Source organism: Schistocerca gregaria, chromosome 10 (assembly GCF_023897955.1).
Source record: "Schistocerca gregaria isolate iqSchGreg1 chromosome 10, iqSchGreg1.2, whole genome shotgun sequence".
In the NCBI taxonomy this organism is placed as follows: domain Eukaryota; kingdom Metazoa; phylum Arthropoda; class Insecta; order Orthoptera; family Acrididae; genus Schistocerca; species Schistocerca gregaria.
The window spans coordinates 122,800,650-122,819,648 of record NC_064929.1 but is presented as its reverse complement, the minus strand read 5'-3'; the positions used below and the strand labels follow the sequence as shown (position 1 = coordinate 122,819,648).

Below are 18,999 nucleotides of genomic sequence, written 5' to 3'. Positions count from 1 at the left end.
ATGGAAACCCAGTTATAACCAAAGAAGGGAAAGCAGAAAGGTGGAAGGAGTATATAGAGGGTCTATACAGGGGCAATGTTCTTGAGGACAATGTTATGGAAATGGAAGAGGATGTAGATGAAGATGAAATGGGAGATACGATACTGCGTGAAGAGTTTGACACAGCACTGAAAGACCTAAGTCGAAACAATGCCCTGGGAGTAGACAACATTCCATTAAAACTACTGACGGCCTTGGGAGAGCCAGTCGTGACAAAACTCTACCATATGGTGAGCAAGATGTATGAGACAGGCGAAATACCCTCAGACTTCAAGAAGAATATAATAATCAGTTTAATAAGCCACAGCTGCAAATTACTAACATAAATTCTTTACAGACGAATGGAAAAACTAGTAGAAGCCGACCTTGGGGAAGATCAGTTTGGATTCCGTAGAAATACTGGAACACGTGAGGCAATACTCACCTTACGACATATCTTAGAAGAAAGATTAAGGAAACCTACGTTTCTAGCATTTGTAGACTTAGAGAAAGCTTTTGACAATGTTGACTGTAATACTCTCTTTCAAATTCTAAAGGTGGCAGGGGTAAAATGCAGGGAGCGAAAGGCTGTTTACAATTTGTACAGAAACCAGGTGGTAGTTATAAGAGTCGAGGGACATGAAAGAGAAGCAGTTATTGGGAAGGGAGTGAGAGAGGGTTGTAGCCGCTCCCCGATGTTATTCAATCTGTTTATTGAGCAAGCAGTAAAGGAAACAAAACAAAAATTCGGAGTAGGTATTAAGACCCATGGAGAAGAAATAATAACTTTGATGTTCGCCGATGACATTGTAATACTGTCAGAGACAGCAAAGGACTTGGAAGAGCAGTTGAATGGAATGGACAGTGTCTTGAAAGGAGGATATAAGATGAACATCAACAAAAGCAAAACGAGGATAGTGGATTGTAGTCGAATTAATTCTGGTGATGCTGAAGGAATTATATTAGGAAATGAGACACTTAAAGTAGTAAATGAGTTTTGCAATTTGGGGAGCAAAATAACTGATGATGGTCGAAATAGAGAGGATATAAAACGTAGATTGGCAATGACAAGGAAAGCGTTTCTGAAGAAGAGAAATTTGTTAACATCGAGTCTAGATTTAAGTGTCAGGAAGTCACTTCTGAAAGTACTTGTATGGAGTGTAGCCATGTATGAAAGTGAAACATGGACGATAAATAGTTTGGGCAAGAAGAGAATAGAAGCTTTCGAAATGTGGTGCTACAGAAGAATGCTGAAGATTAGATGGGTAGATCACATAACTAATGAGGAAGTATTGAATAGGATTGGGGAGAAGAGAACTTTGTGTTGCAACGTGACCAGAAGAAGGGATCGGTTGGTAGGACATGTTCTGAGGCATCAAGGCATCACCAATTTAGTATTGGAAGGCAGTGTGGAGGGTAAAAATCGTAGAGGGAGACCAAGAGATGAATACACTAATCAGATTCAGAAGGATGTAGGTTCCAGTAGGTACTGGGAGATGAAGAAGCTTGCACAGGATAGAGTAGCATGGAGAGCTGCATCAAACCAGTCTCAGGACTGAAGACCACAACAACAACAACTCGTTCGCAGCAGTGTAAACGAGGTTTTACACTCGTTCACTTCGTTTGCTCTAGTATATACCGAGATTTAGAGTGGACTGGTGACCTAGCAGTAAATGACAGCAATTATTCATTTATTTCACTGTTGTGATATCAGCTCTAGAGCCGTTTTCAAGTACCAAGAGAAAGGTCTTGTAAGGTAATGCTTCTGAAATTGTTTACCAAATGTTACCACACTATGCTTTGCATTTTGTTATCCATATCTTATATTGGTTTCAGTTTTCACATTGCACAAAAAACCGCCTCCACAGCCAAAATTACGGTAATGAAGTGAATAAACAGTTCAAAAAAGTCCAAATCGCAGAAAAGATTTTATTTAAAAATTGTGTAATATATAAGATAGACAAAATTTAGATAGGATCGAATTCTTAGGGCTCTTTATTAATTCTTACTCGTAACTAATTTATTGATTTACCTTAGTTTAAAATCCACTGCCGTAACTTTTCTTTATCTTTGACGGGAAATCTGAACATTTTTAGTTCAGGATTTTTCCGTCTACTCCTTCCACAGTTGATATACTCGCAGGCCCTCTGCATGACGACTCAATCCACTACCACCGGTATGTCAGACACAGCTGTACTTCACAGACGCCAAATGGTGGAAAGCTGCATGTGGTCGAACGATGTTGCCACATATTTCACAGAACGGAGTGCCATCTAGTGGTTGATTCCAGAAGTACGGGTGTGACGCTGTTGCCGCCTGGTGGCCTTTCCCTGACAAGGCTTGCCTGATAGACCAAGCGATCGGACAATCTGTTTCTTACGTGATGTGGGGTTTCGCGTGGTCAGCGCGTTCACAACTTTCCTTACTAGAGCACGCTCCGCTAAGCACAACAGCGCAGGCGCAGCGCTCGTCCGTCTCCACACTGTGAGATGGCACTGCCTTAGAGACAGACTAAATTCCACGTATTAATATGTAACGCAGCCAATGAGATTGCTGCTAACGTAGAACCTTTTCTCCTCGTGGATGACACTCGCGCAGTGATACATGAACTTGCGAGGTATTATAACGAGTGTACAGATTTCCGATTAGTCAGTCTGTACTGGTCTGCATTAGTCTGTACCAGACGGTACGAGTTCTACGTTTGTCTGTACCAATGTATATTCAAGTTTCAGTCTGCGCCTAATAAGATTACCATATTCCTCTACATAGCCATGAAGATAAATGTATACACACTTTTGTCAAGTATCAGAAATATATGTGAGAATAAGATTAATGTACCAATACCAAAGGAACTTCAGATTTTCAATAGTAAATAGCATCCAGAATAATGTCACATAGTGTCTATGCTTTTTATTATTTTAATAAATGTGTGTGAAAATTAATCAAGTTCTGTTTAAAGTTGGTCACCATCAATCTGTTACTCTAAGGGTGCAAGTGGCATTTCTATCGTCTGACCGCACGGCAGAAGATAAACACGCCACGATAAGACCACGAGACATATTGCTGACACTAGCCTACTTCGTTAGAGCGAGAGGTCAAATAATCTGATGGTGTGTGTACTTAAGGTCTTACATTACGCGCACCACAGTTCCTCTTTCCTTTTCTTCTAGTATTCCTTCACTGTCTCACTATTTTTTTCTCTCTTCAGACAATTTTGTACCAATTTTCTTTTTGCATCTGCCCTTGAACCGTACGAATTTTAAAAATTGTATTAAAAATCTCTCTTTCCTATACTTGTTTGTCGGCTGTGTCATTCCTTTCTTAATATTTCCTAACCTCTTAACTCTTGGTGGTTGTTAATTTCTTTTTCTTTAACGTATTTAGTGAATATTTGTTGTTGTTGTTGGTGTCTGTTTGCAACCTGTAACCGCGCAAGTAACGAGCAGCCCTTGGTGGCTCGCCATTACATTTCCATTATTTTAAATATCTTTGTGACTAATGCTCTTTTGGCATATTTATTATTTTATAAACGGCATGTAAGTACTGCCAGTCTTCCACGATGATTCTGTACTTATACTCTGCATCATACGTTTTTAATCATAATCCTGTGACCATGGCCGGCCGGTGTGGCTGAGCGGTTGTAGGCGCTACAGTCTGGAACCGGGCGACGGCTACGGTCGCAGGTTCAAATCCTGCCTCGGGCATGGAGGTGTGTGATGTCCTTAGGTTAGTTAGGTTTAATTAGTTCTAAGTTCTAGGCGACTGATGACCTCAGAACTCACGTCCCATAGTGCTCAGAGCCATTTGAACCATTTTTTTGTTACCATGTTATAGACCATTCTTTCATTTATATTCTGAGAAAGACACTCCTAGCTCTGTTGAAACCAGGTTAATTCGTTAACATTAGTACCCGAGGGTTGTTTTCTTTCAATTATGTTGTATTAAGTGAATTTACTGTCATTCATTCGGGGGATATGTGAAAAATGTAGAAATCTCTTCGACATTGTTCAGCATGCGTTTTCTATGTTCTGATAAATTGCTTCTTAATATTCAAACTCCCGATTATGGAATGTTCCTAGTTGGGGATCAGCGGTTTTTGATCTGAGGAGATGAATAAATTCAGTTGCTGTACATATTTTGACTTCAATGTTATGATAACTTATGTGATGGCCACTAATATAACAAAGGGCTCCAGCGCAGATAGTTATTCTTGGCTGATGACCAGATCAAAATAGGCAGCTTAAAAAGAGACTTCTGTGCGCTTTCTACTAAATTATAGAAAGCTTTTGCTGCTAGAAAGGTAAGTGGGCATTTTAAGAAAATTTAAAGGAATTTATCGGTTGTTGTTTACTATATGACTACGTCTACATTTTGGATGAAGTGAGTGTCAAAATGGTTCAAATGGCTCTGAGCACTATAGGACTCAACTTCTGAGGTCATTAGTCCCCTAGAACTTAGAGCGAGTTAAACGTAACCAACCAAAGGACATCACACACATCAATGCCCGAGGCAGGACTCGAACCTGCGACCGCAGCGATCTCGCGGTTCCAGACTGCAGCGCCTAGAACCTCACAGCCAGAAGTGAGTATCATTTTACATGACACATCCCTGTAGCTGTAGGACGAGACTCAACATTAATTACCGGTGAATATGATGGAAAATACGGTTGTGTTCTGTTTCATTCCCTAGGTTAGCAGCATACAGCAGTTCAATAAATCAGTACTTTATTCTTGAAAGTTATCGAGGGTTCGCATAACCACGTTTTATGAAAATTCACCTACATATACATCAACATGGCTACTCTGCAAATCACACTGAAGTGTCTGGCGGAGGGTTCATCGAACCACCCTCACAATGATTCTCTATTATTCCAATATCGAACGGAGCGCGGAAGAAAACGAACAGCTCTATCTTTCCGTGCGAGCTCTGATTTCCCTTACTTTGTTCTGATGATTGTTTCTGCCTACGCGCCGGCAAGATTGCCCGAGCGGTTCAAGGCGCCACAGTCTGGAACCGCGCGACCGCCACGGTCGCAGGTTCGAATCCTTAGGTTAGTTAGGTTTAAGTAGTTCTAAGTTCTAGACCTCAGAAGTTAAGTTCCATAGTTCTCAGAGCCATTTGAGCCATCTCCCTACCTAAGTCGGCGTAAACAATATATTTTCGCATTCGGAAGAGAAACTTGGTTATTGGAATTTCGCGATAAGATTCCGCCTCAACGAAAAACGCCTACAAACGTCCCCCGCCCCCCCCCCCCCCCAGTTCGTGACTCTCTCTCCCCTATTTCGCGATAATACAAGATACGCTACTCTTCTTTAAACTTTCTCGATGCATTCTTCTAACGATGTATTCTCCTGTCTGGTGACGATCCCAGACCGTACTCCAACACACGATAGACAAGCGTAGTGCAGACAGTCTCTTTATCAGACCTGTTACATTTCCTTTCTGCCAATGAAACGCAGTCTTCCGTTCTCCTTCCCCACAACATTTTCTACGTGTTCTTTCCAATGTAAGTTGTTCGTTAATGTAGTACCTAGGTCTCTAGTTTCATTTAGGGCCTTGAGGTTTGAGTGATTTATCTTGCAACCAACGTTTAACGAATTCCTTTTGGCGGTCATGTGCATGAGCTCTCACTTTTCGTTATTTAGCTTCAAATGCCAATTTTCGTGTCATACGGATATTTTTTCTAAATCGTTTTGCAATTTGTTTTTATCTTCTGATGACTTTACTAGACGATAAACGACAGCATCATCTGTTAACAACCGAAGTCGGCTGGTCACATTGTCTCTCATATCGTTTATATAGATACGGAACAGCAAAGGGCCTGTAACACTACCTTGGGAAACACCAGAAATCACTTCTGCTTTAGCCGATGACTTTCCGTCAATTACTACGAACAGTGACGTCTCTGATAAGAAACCACTAATCGAGTTACATAACTGAGGCGATATTCCATAAGCATGCGATTTCACTACAAGCCTCTTGTGTGGTACAGTGTCAAAAGCCTTGGGGAAATCCAGAAATACGGAATCAATTTGAAGTCCCTTGTCAATAGCACGCAACCCTTCATGCGTATAATGAGCTTGTTGTGTTTCACAAGAACCATGTTTCCTATATCCATGTTGACTTTGTGTCAATAGATCGTTTTCTTTGAGGTAACTCTTAATGTTCCAACACAATGAGAGCTGTCCTGGTACATCCTGCAGCAATTCCTATAAGGGGGGTAGGACGTCAAACGGGCCGTCTTGGAGCAGGAGAGACACCACAGGACTTTTATTTTCTCCTGTTATACTTTTACAAATAAATTCATAAAACTTTTTCACCATGACCTGGAAAGATTCAGGCTTCACACTCATAGCAGTGGAAGTCGAAAAACGTTTTTTTAGATATGAAATATGATCTTTTTTTCAATTACTGTTGGCTGCGTTTGTTGCTATAGGTACATCTTTCTTCACAAGTAAGAGAGATTCTATGATGAATTTTGCACAGCATACAAACCATACCTACACGTGTATGAAACTCTAGAATTTTCCAAATCCATTAAAAACTGTGGTAAAAATTGAAATAATTAACTCCAAAATTTGATTTCTTTCTAAACATGAAGTTTAAAACGTAACAGTTCGTTCATTTTTTCAAAAATTATATAGATTCTAGAATGTCAGACACCTGTAAGTATGGTTTGTATGCTGTGCAAAATACATCGATCAGTCTCTCTTGCTTATGAAGAAAAGTGTACGTATAGCTACCAATGCAGCCAATTGTAAGTGAAAAAATGATGAAATCTGACATCTAAAAAAATTATTTTCGTATGTTTTTGAAATTCCTCTGCTACGAGTGTGAATCCTGAATCCTTCCTGGTCATGTTGAGAAAGTGTTGTGAATTTACTTGGAAAAGTATAGACAGTGGGAATTAAAATGTCCTGTGGTGCCTCTCGGCCCGTTTAATGCTCTACCACCCTTAAGTAAGTGATACAAGCAGGAAGAAAGAAACATTATATCACAACATCACTTAAATTATGGAACACTCTATAGCTGATTTCTGATAGCTGAGCTGGATAGGACAGCAAGCCGACGAGGTTCGAGGGTTTCCAATCAGCAGGGATAGGAGACGGAAACCACATTGCACGAAGGCGGAGAGGCTTCATCTGTGTTGTTTTCCTGCTGAAGGTGCCAGAAGTCCGAGCTCCGATCAGCAGCATTGCCAAGCATTTCCCAGGGAAGAGGTTGCGCCACTGATAACATTGAGAGCTAGCCGACTGCCGTCTGCGCCCGGAACAGTCCCCGCTCGAAATGGCCGAGTTGCAGATAACATCTGAACGTCGCGCCGCGACGCAACAAAGACGACGCCATTGTCGCCGGCGCCCGCCAGTGCTGCTATCTGGCGGCGCGATGCTGCTGCCATCTCGCGGCGCTCGGCCGCCTTTTTCTGTCTCCCCTCCCTCACTTTCAGCCGATACATTCCTTTATGACGTCACGTCCGCTACGGAGGGCTCCGCCGTAAAAGGAGCGGCCGTCCGAGAGAGCTAACTGAAGCTCTTTGTGTCTCTTCTCTTCCTCCTAGCAGTTTCTGCACCGTGCTTTCTTTCTACAAGAGCACCAACCGGATTGCTTATTTCGCAGAACTCGTTCCCGATTTCGAGATTTCCATCGTGTTCTCTGTGTGCAAGCGGTATTTCATTTCATTTACAGTAGCCTGCCCTTTGATGGGCCAGACAAAATGGCGCATCCCTTCTTCTGCTTTATAAGAGTCACACGCTGTATTGTTTTGGCCGATACAACGGCATTTTGTAGGATTAGGATGCGGCGACTGCAGAACTGTTCCTGTAAACAAACGAAAAATTAATTACATATGTTTACATTTCTTAGCTGATAACTGAGTATGCAGTAAAGGAAACAAAACGAAAATTGGGAGTAGGTATTAAAATCCATGAAGAAGAAATAAAAACTTTGAGGTTCGCCGATGACATTGTAATTCTGTCAGAGACAGCAAAGGACTTGGAAGAGCAGTTGAACAGAATGCACAGTGTCTTGAAGGGAGGATGTAAGATGAACATCAACAAAAGCGAAACAGCGATAATGGAATGTAGTCGAATTAAGTCGGATGATGCTGAGCGAATTAGATTAGGAAATGAGATACTTAAAGCAGTAAAGGAGTTTTGCTATTTGGGGAGCAAAATAACTGATGATGGTCGCAGTAGAGACGATATAAAATGTAGACTGGCAATCGCTAGGAAAGCGTTTCTGAAGAAATTTAACTCCGAGTATAGATTTAAGTGTCAGGAAGTCGTTTCTGAAAGTATTTGTATGGAGTGTAGCCATCTATGGAAGTGAAACGGACGGTAAACAGTTTGGACAAGAAGATAATAGAAGCTTTCGAAGAAGAATGCTACAGAAGAATGCTGAAGATTAGATTGGTAGGTCTCACAACTAATGAGGAGGTATTGAATAGGATTGGGGAGAAGAGGAGTTTGTGGCATAACTTGACCAGAAGATGGAATCGGTTGGTAGGACTCATTCTGAGGCCTCAAAGAATCAACAGTTTAGTATTGCAGGACAGCGTGGAGGGTAAAAATCGTAGAGCGAGGCCAAGATATGAATACACTAAGCCGATTCAGAAGGATGTGGGTTGCAGTACATACTGAGAGATGAAGAAGCTTGCACAGGATAGAGTAGCATGGAGAGCTGCATCAAACCAGTCTCAGGACTGAAGGCCACAACAACAACAACGGAAACACCAAACTTATAATCCAGTGGTCCTGAAATGTACAAGATACTTCCTCGATATATTATGTAATAAAGTCCATATTTCCGCTCTTGCATTTTAATGATCTATTGTCATGGATCCATTTCGCCTAGAATTTCGTCTTCTGGTTATCTGTAAAACTGAAATATATATTTTTTTAATTTATCATGACGTTGGTTGATCAGTATAAGATATCGAGGGCGTACTAGAATGAGCGAACGGAACTTCCAAGACATTTTTTGTTTTATCATACGATGCTTAATCAGTATAAGATATCGAGAGCACACGGAAATTAGCGAAAACAGGCCATCTACATTATTCACCCGCCAAAGAAAGTATAACCGTTCCCAGAACGAATTGAGTTAGCAATTAAAATGTTTACACGTATCACCTAAAGATTTAGCAGTCAACATACTCGAATAGACAGAAATTTACACAGACCCAATACCACGCTCATATGACGTTTTAAGTAAACAAACGGATTTAAAACCTAAACATTTCATACGCATCATAGTAGGTGTAAGCACACAGCATCTTTGACTAATTGTCAAATCTGGCAACAGGAGCTAACCACAGAAAAGCTTATAGAAAAAGACTCCTAACTCTACAACACATTGTAATACACTACAGGGAGACGGCAACCACTGATGATATATGGACCATATACCTGAAAATATGATTAACCAACATTATAATAAAATACAGACTGTTGAGTAACTTCCGCAGATGATTTGAAGATGGCATTCTACGCGACATTTGTCCATCGTAATAAATACATCATTAAACATATGTAGCAGCAAGCTTCATTTTATTACATATTATGACAAAAATGCTCGGATTCCAAAAACACTGCTTCAGTACTAATAATGTCTCTATTTTCCTTGTTAAAGAAAGCTATACACACAAAAATCACAGAAATTGTGTACTTTACAGAGCTTCTGTAAAGTTTGGAAGGTAGGAGACGAGGTACTGCCGGAAGTAAAGCTGTGAGGACGGGACGTGAGTAGTGCTTGGGTAGCTGAGTTGCTAGAGCACTTGCCCACGAAAGGCAAAGGTCTCGAATTCGAGTCTCGGTCGGGCACACAGTTTTGATCCGCCAGGAAGTTTCATATCAGTGCACACTCCGCTGCAGAGTGAAAATCTAATTCTAGAAACATAACCCAGCCTGTGGCTAAGCCATCTCTCCGCAATATCCTCTCTTTCAGGAGTGCTAGTCCTGTAATGTTCCGTCCCGTCAGTAAATTTTGGAAGGTAGGAGACGAGGTACTGGTGGAAGTAAAGTCGTGCTTGAGTAGCTGAGTTGAACGGTAGCTCAGCGTGTTCGGTCAGATAGTTAGCAGCCCTCTGTAGTAAAAAAAAAAGAGTTAATCGATCAACAACGAACTTAAACGAATGTCTTACGATGTCCGCCCCGAGCAGATGCAACGTACGAAAGCAAACAAAAATGAGAGAAAAAAAGAAGTTGGCTGAACAGTTGACCACGAAAGGCAAAGGTCCCGAGTTCAAGTCACGGTCTGGCACACAGTTTTAATCTGCCAGGAAGTTTCATATCAGCGCACACTCCGCTGCAGAGTGAAAATATCATTCTATGAATCATTTTGTTTATGTGCCTCTGTTATCAATAACAATGAATGAACTAAGACATCGCATAACAGCAGCAATGGTAGCTGTAGCTCAAGACACTCTCGCTGCAACCTGGGAACAATTTGAATACTGCATTGACATATGCAGTGCATCTCAAGGGGGCCTTTTTGAATTCCATGTGAAAAGATAAGAAAAAAAAAAAACAGTTTAAGTTTCTCGTTCATCAAAAAACAAAATTCATTGTATATGCTTATAAGTTTCAGAAATATAGGGTTCCCACATCGGATGATTCTTTTTTACACACCAAATATTAAGGCTGTGGTTGTAGTAGAGGATACATCACACAGTTGAAACTTCAAAATGAATGTCTATGAAAGGAGCATGAACGAGTTGCTGCTTGTAACTATGACCCTACCCGTGGTAGGTTACGTGTTTACCTGAGATGGTAGATGGTAGATGGTAGAGGGGGAACATCAAAAAAGTAATTAACAGAAGGTACTCAGATGTTAAGTGAAATGATGAAAATCGCTGGGGTCGCCGAAGATGGCGGTAGTTAGAGAGAAGGAAAATTAATTTTCATATTTCTCACTTTACGATCGGACCGGCGCCAGCGAAAGAGAACCGTGCGACGTAATTTCTCGGGCGTTACCGAGATAGGGTTGTGTCGTAACACGGCAGTCGTAATGCGAGAAGGTGGGAGGAAGAGAGAGGTGGGCGTGACACCGCTTTTTCTCAGAGTGGTGGTGAGGGTGGGAGATGGGGAAGGAGCGAGAGATGAAGGAGAGAGAGAGAGAGAGAGAGAGAGAGAGAGAGAGACAGACAGACAGAGAGAGAGGGTGGGCGAGAGGGAGCAGGTAAACATAGCTGATGCCGCCTGGCCTTGCGGTTTCTGTGTGTTCGCCCAGTTTTCGGCGCCAGCATTGGGGCCGTACAGAGCTCGTTACGTCAGCTGCATTGTCCCAGTCTGCGATTGCTTCGAGAGGAGGATTCGCCAGCGTGAGACCTTTCTCTCGGTACGCTAAGCTTTCCTATTACAGACGCAATTACAGGGGCCTTAAGAGACACACCCTCAGACAAAAGTTCAAATATAAAGAGAAGCGAAAAGAAAATTTTCTTTTTTTTAAATTGCGTATTCCAACACGTAGTACGAAAGCCATTCAAGTTTTAACAAATGATGGCAAGGGATGGGAAAAGTCGACCGATTAAAATCGATATCTCTACTTTAGTTCTGAATAACCGGTATTTTTCGATATTTGTTTGGTCGCAGTTGTGCAAGGTTTCTTTTCATTTTCGTTCTAAGAAAAGGGTAACAAAAGGAGTGCTAAAATTTTTGGTTTTTAAATAAAATTTTACTTGCAAAATTAATAAAAAAATGTTATTCCTTAAAGTTGTAATGCTGTGGAACTGTCAGTTGTATTGCACAACCTGCCTTTGAGGTTAGCCAATGACATTATACACTCCTGGAAATTGAAATAAGAACACCGTAAATTCATTGTCCCAGGAAGGGGAAACTTTAGTGACACATTCCTGGGGTCAGATACATCACATGATCACACTGACAAAACCACAGGCACATAGACACATGCAAAAGAGCATGCAACAATGTCGGCACTAGTACAGTGTATATCCACCTTTCGCAGCAATGCAGGCTGCTGTTCTCCCATGGAGACGATCGTAGAGATGCTGGATGTAGTCCTGTGGAACGGCTTGCCATGCCATTTCCACCTGGCGACTCAGTTGGACCAGCGTTCGTGCTGGACGTGCAGACCGCATGAGACGACGCTTCATCCAGTCCCAAACATGCTCAATGGGGGACACATCCGGAGATCTTGCTGGCCAGGATAGTTGACTTACACCTTCTAGAGCACGTTGGGTGGCACGGGATACATGTGGACTTGCATTGTCCTGTTGGAACAGCAAGTTCCCTTCCCGGTCTAGGAATGGTAGAACGATGGGTTCGATGACGGTTTGGATGTACCGTGCACTATTCAGTGTCCCCTCGATGATCACCAGAGGTGTACGGCCAGTGTAGGACATCGCTCCCCACACCATGATGCAGGGTGTTGGCCCTGTGTGCCTCGGTCGTATGCAGTCCTGAGTGTGGCGTTCACCTGCACGGCGCCAAACACGCATACGACCATCATTGGCACCAAGGCAGAAGCGACTCTCATCGCTGAAGACGACAAGTCTCCATTCGTCCCTCCATTCACGCCTGTCGCGACACCACTGGAGGCGGGCTGCGCGATGTTGGGTCGTGAGCGGAAGATGGCCTAACGGTGTGCGGGACCGTAGCCCAGCTTCGTGGAGACGGTTGCGAATGGTCCTCGCCGATACCCCAGGAGCAACAGTGTCCCTAATTTGCTGGGAAGTGGTGGTGCGGTCCCCTACGGCACTGTGTAGGATCCTACGGTCTTGGCGTGCATCCGTGCGTCGCCGCGGTCCGGTCCCAAGTCGACGGGCACGTGCACATTCCGCCGACCACTGGCGACAACATCGATGTTCTGTGGAGACCTCACGCCCCACGTGTTGAGCAATTCGGCGGTACGTCCACCCGGCTTCCCGCATGCCCACTATACGCCCTTGCTCAAAGTCCGTCAACTGCACATACGGTTCACGTCCACGCTGTCGCGGCATGTTACCAGTGTTAAAGACTGCGATGGAGTTCCGTATGCCACGACCAACTGGCTGACACTGACGGCGGCGGTGCACAAATGCTGCGCAGCTAGCGCCATTCGACGGCCAACACCGCGGTTCCTGGTGTGTCCGCTGTGCCGTGCGTGTGATCATTGCTTGTACAGCTCTCTCGCAGTGTCCGGAGCAAGTATGGTAGGTCTGACACACCGGTGTCAATGTGTTCTTTTTTCCATTTCCAGGAGTGTAGAACTAGCATGTGATTACATTTTCATACAGTTTAGGTGCACAGATCCTGAGAAATCAGTACCCAGAACAACCACCTCTGGCCGTAATAACGTCCTTGATACGCCTGGGCATCGAGTCAAACAGAGCTTGGATGGCGTGTACAGGTACAGCTGCCCATGCAGCTTCAACACGATACCAACCGCAGACTAAACGGGGTAAACCTCTCTGACCAGGTACTGGGATCCTAAGTTGGTCATCCTGTGCTATCCTCCAAACGAGAAGCAAACATCACCTGCTCCTATCAGACGACAATCAACTCAGCTTCCCTCACAAAGGAAACCCGAAACCACTCGTAAAAACTCATTCAGTCACATACACGCACACATATGGTACGGTAGAGGGGAAAACGTAATAAATACAGGACATGATTTCCTATGGAACACAAAAAAATCAAACATAATATCATTTAATAAGCCTTAGTTTGACTGCTCAGTCTTTCTGGGAGAGTTAATAAATTAAACCGCAATCAGGCCGTGGACAGAATAGCATGCACAGAATCCAGTGAGACAAGATTCTTATGAAGCGACTCCACAAACACGTTTCACCGGTAAGAAATCTAGCAGCGTCGGTAGCGGAAGCCTACCCCTCTGATAGCTTCCGTTGCACCAGTAGTTAGGCGAAGCTCGGATGAGAAAGGACACTCTGCAGCTAGCGGTTGGTGAGTGCAGTCTGTAGCTGCCAAAGAGGGTTTCTGCTGACACGAAGTAGCTCGAATTACACCTTCCCTATGTTAAATTCATGGCATGTTCAAGTACTCCAGCTTAACTGAAGCATATGTACTTATGTATTTTTCGGAATGTGGTATAATCATTTTGTTAAAAATTGGGGGTGATGGTGGTTGAAATTAACAGTGTGGGAGTTGCTTTGTTCCTTTGGGACAGTCGTGGGTACGTAGATGGAATGATTGAATTATTGCATTCCACTTACCTTTTGTGTGTTTTCCCTTTTTAATTGCGCGATTCTACATTTTTTCCGAATTATTTAGTTAAACTATTTTATTCAGGCACCAGTCATGTGTATTCATACGATGTGCATCAAATTCAGTAATGAAATAAATGTGCTCCCGTAAAAGATAAACTCTGCGTCCTTTATCTTTCTCATTGATGCCAGTTTTTAAATTAATTCTTTATTTCCTGATTTTTTTAAAGTTAATCTCCTTGCTTATGATGAACAAAAATGGAAAAAAAAATCAAAGTGAACGGTGTACTGTGTCAAAATTAAGAAATTGTCACATTTAGTTAAGGTAATTGATATGTGACGTAGAACGCAATTCATCTTGTTAGTTTCACCAAAATATTTGCATTCTTATAATTAAATTCTTAATTTAATGAAACTGGTAATTTCGTGTTTGGTCTTTTCTTAAATGGTTAATAACGGCTTGGGCTGTTGGCGACCCAGTCATTTTTAATTTATAATTGTCCTTGTGAGTGGCTTGACCAGGAATTGCGCACAAGGGTTACATCTCCATTATTCTTGGTAGTCAACGTATGTCGAGCCTTGGATAGGATCCGTTTACAATTTTACATACATACTTTACATACCGGTAGGTTCGACCAACATGAAAATCTCCCAGAGATGCGTGAATGGATAGAAGGCGTCGTTGTTATCGAGAAACACTACTGAGAAAATTTAGAGAACCGTAATTTGAAGCTGAACTCACGACCATTCTAGTGCCAACAACATACGTTGCACGTAACGACCGCGCAGATAAGGTCCGAGAAATTAGGGCTCATATGGAGGAATGAAAGAGGAGAAAGACTAATTGAGTTCTGTAACAAGTTTCAGCTAGTAAAAGCGAATACCTTGTTTAAGAATCACAAGAGGAGGAGGTATACTTGGAAAAGGCCGGGAGATACGGGAAGATTTCAATTAGATTACATCATGGTCGGACAGAGATTCCGAAATCAGATACTGGATTGTAAGGCGTACCCAGGAGCAGATATAGACTCAGATCACAATATAGTAGTGATGAAGAGTAGGCTGAAGTTCAAGACATTAGTCAGGAAGAATCAGTACGCTAAGAAGTGGGATACGGAAGTTCTAAGGAATGACGAGATACGTTTGAAGTTCTCTAACGCTATAGATACAGCAATAAGGAATAGCGCAGGAGGCAGCACAGTTGAAGATGAATGGACGTCTCTAAAAAGGGCCATCACAGAAGTTGGGAAGGAAAACATAGGTACAAAGAAGGTAGCTGCGAAGAAACCATGGGTAAGAGAAGAAATACTTCAGTTGATTGATGAAAGGAGGAAGTACAAACATGTTCCGGGAAAATCACGAATACAGAAATACAAGTCGCTGAGGAATGAAATAAATCGGAAATGCAGGGAAGCTAAGACGAAATAGCTGCAGGAAAAATGTGAAGACATCGAAAAAGATATGATTGTCGGAAGGACAGACTCAGCATACAGGAAAGTCAAAACAACCTTTTGTGAAATTAAAAGCAACGGTGGTAACATTAAGAATGCAACGGGAATTCCACTGTTAAATGCAGAGGAGAGAGCAGATAGGTGGAAAGAATACATTGAAAGCCTCTATGAGGGTGGAGATTTGTCTGATGTGATAGCAGAAGAAACAGGAGTCGATTTAGAAGAGATAGAGGATCCAGTATTAGAATCTGAATTTAAAAGAGCTTTGGAGGACTTACGGTCAAATAAGGAAGAAGGGATAGATAACATTCCATCAGAATTTCTAAAAATCATTAGGGGAAGTGGCAACAAAACGACTATTCACGTTGGTGTGTAGAATCTATGAGTATGGCGACATACCATCTGACTTCGGAAAAGCATCATCCACACAATTCCGAAGACGGCAAGAGCTGACAAGTGCGAGAATTATCCCACAATCAGCTTAAGAGCTCATGCATCGAAGCTGCTTACAAGAATAATATACAGAAGAATGGAAAAGAAAATTGAGAATGCGCTAGGTAACGATCAGTTTGGCTTTATGAAAAGTAAAGGCACGAGAGAGGCAATTCTGACGCTACGGCTAATAATGGATGCAAGGCTAAAGAAAAATCAAGACACGTTCATAGGATTTGTCGACCTGGAAAAAGCGTTCGACAATATAAAATGGTGCAAGCTGTTCAAGATTCTGAAAAAAAGTAGGGGTAAGCTATAGGGAGAGACGGGTCATATACAATATGTACAACAGCCAAGAGGGAATAATAAGAGTGGACGATCAAGAACGAAGTGCTCGTATTAAGAAGCGAGTAAGACAAGGCTGTAGCCTTTCGCCACTACTCTTCGATCTGTACATCGAGGAAGCAATGATGGAAATAAAAGAAAGGTTCAGGAGTGGAATTAGAATACAAGGTGAAAGGATATCAATGATACGGTTCGCTGATGACATTCCTATCCTGAGTGAAAGTGAAGAAGAATTAAATGATCTGCTGAACGGAATGATCATACTAATGAGTACACAGTATGGTTTGAGAGTAAATCGGTGAATGACGAAGGTAATGAGAAGTAGTAGAAATGAGAACAGCGAGAAACTTCACATCAGGATTGATGGTCACGAAGTCAATGAAGTTAAGGAATTCTGCTACCTAGGCAGTAAAATAACCAATAACGGACAGAGCAAGGAGGACATCAAAAGCAGACTCGCTATGGCAAAAAAGGCATTTCTGGCCAAGAGAAGTCTACTAATATCAAATACCGGCCTTAATTTGAGGAAGAAATTTCTGAGGATGTACGTCTGGAGTACTGCATTGTATGGCGGTGAAACATGGACTGTGGAAAACCGGAACCGAAGAGAATCGAAGCATTTGAGATGTGGTGCTATAGACGAATGTTGAAAATTAGGTTGACTGATAAGGTAAGGAATAAGGAGGTTCTATGCAGAATCGGAGAGGAAAGGAATATGTGGAAAACACTGATAAGGAGAAGGTACAGGATGATAGAACATCTGCTAAGACATGAGGGAATGACTTCCATGGTACTAGAGGGAGCTGTGGAGGGCAAAAACTGTAGAGGAAGACAGAGATTGGAATACGTCAAGCAAATAATTGAGGACGTAGTTTGCAAGTGCTAACCTGAGATGAAGTGGTTAGTACAGGAAAGGAATTCGTGGCGGGCTGCATCAAACCAGTCAGTAGACTGATGACCAAAAAAAAAAAAATGGAGGTCTATTGACAGTCGTTTTTCCCTCACTTTATGTGCAAGTCTAACTGGAGAGGAAGCTACTAGCTGTACTACAGGGTACCGTCCACCAGGCAGTGTATGCTGGCTTGTAGAATATATGTGTAGACTTAGATATATGTTACTGTGCTCAAATTTTCCTTCCTTTTGTGTGTCCCTCATTTACCTCTCTTTCTATTGCCATTGTGTGCACTGTTTTTTGTCAATTTTTTATATAATTTCTCTGTCGCGGCTGCATGACACGTATTTTTCACAAAACGTGATCTGATCAGGCTCTTACATTTTCGTCAGTAATGTCAAGGTGCTTTGTTCTAGTGCTGTTCAATCGTTCATCATTTGGCTTACCAGACAACTGAATCTACTACTGTACTGCCTTGAAGTGTGGACAGCTCTCACTGCCAAGTTCTTCTTGAAACAAATAGTTCACTATGGCCTTCCTTTTTCCGGCAGGACGCTCGACATTCACATAGAGGGCATCGGGCTGGACCTGCTCGACAACATCCTCGCTGACATCGTAACGGGGCTCTTCCATGGCGTCATCCTCGACGCCATCGAGGACAAAGCTCGTGAGGTCATTGAGAATGCGTTGGATGGACTGAGTATGAAGACGCTGTTGCCTTTCGTGAGCCGACTCATCATCAACCACCGCTCTCACCTGTAGACGCCAACAACAGACAGCAACAGAGACGCCTGGCATCTAGCCTTCCCTGCTGTGCACCACCTAACCCTGGCTGCGTCACTACTACATATCTCTACTGTTGTGTTGTAGTCTGTATTACACCAGCCTCTCTACTCTGTCAACATTCTCTTCACTATTCTACACTGTGTGCAAACTTCAAAAGGAAAATAAACTTCATTTAAAATAGATTTGTGTATTACTTTTTATTTCAAAACATCCATGAATTATTCCTTTTCTGGTCTTAAATGGGATCATATAAAATGTAATGCAAAGCACAGACATAGTTTTCCTACACGATTTATTCCTTGTAAAAGGTAGACTAAAAACATCTATATTGTTTTCTTTAGGTACTCTTTAATAAGAATGATGGCTGGTCTGGCTCATTAAACTTTCAGTCACATCTCTCAACATCCAGCTGAGCTTACAAACTCTTTGTATGTACCTGTACAAGCACCATAAACAACTGGATCTCAAGACATTTAGGATATCTTACCTGATTCAGAGCCTTTAAGCAGGGCAGGATGTCAAATGGGCCGATCTCGAGCAGGAAATTTTAGTTTCCACTGCCTTTACTTTTATAAGTAAATTCGTACAACTTTGTCAGCATGACCAGGAAGAATTCAGGATTCACACTCATAGCAGTGGAAGTTCAGACACATAAGAAATCTTTTTTTTTTTACATGTGAAATTTCTTTATTTGTTCACATACTATTGACTGCATTTGAGGCTATAAGTACACTTTTCTTCAAAAGCAAGAGAGATTCTTTGATGAATTTTGTATACTTTCAGGCATATGAAACTCTAGAACTTTCCAAATCTATCAAAAACTGGGTAAAATTGTTTTTTTTTCTAAACATGACGCTTAAAATGTAACAGCTCATTCATTTCTTCATAAGTTAAATAAATTCTATAGTTTCATA

At 42.1% G+C, this 18,999-nt stretch overlaps 1 protein-coding gene across 1 annotated transcript in view; it reads left to right on the top strand.

The window, feature by feature from the left end:
- The window catches only part of LOC126293465 (uncharacterized), an 84,554-nt gene extending 66,287 nt beyond the window's left edge, over positions 1-18,267 (top strand). The window contains exon 5 of the mRNA XM_049986707.1: positions 17,851-18,267. Coding sequence (XP_049842664.1) covers positions 17,851-18,061 — 211 coding nt within the window. The 3' untranslated portion in view covers positions 18,062-18,267. The remainder of the gene's footprint in view (positions 1-17,850) is intronic.
- The last annotated feature ends 732 nt before the right edge of the window (positions 18,268-18,999 follow it).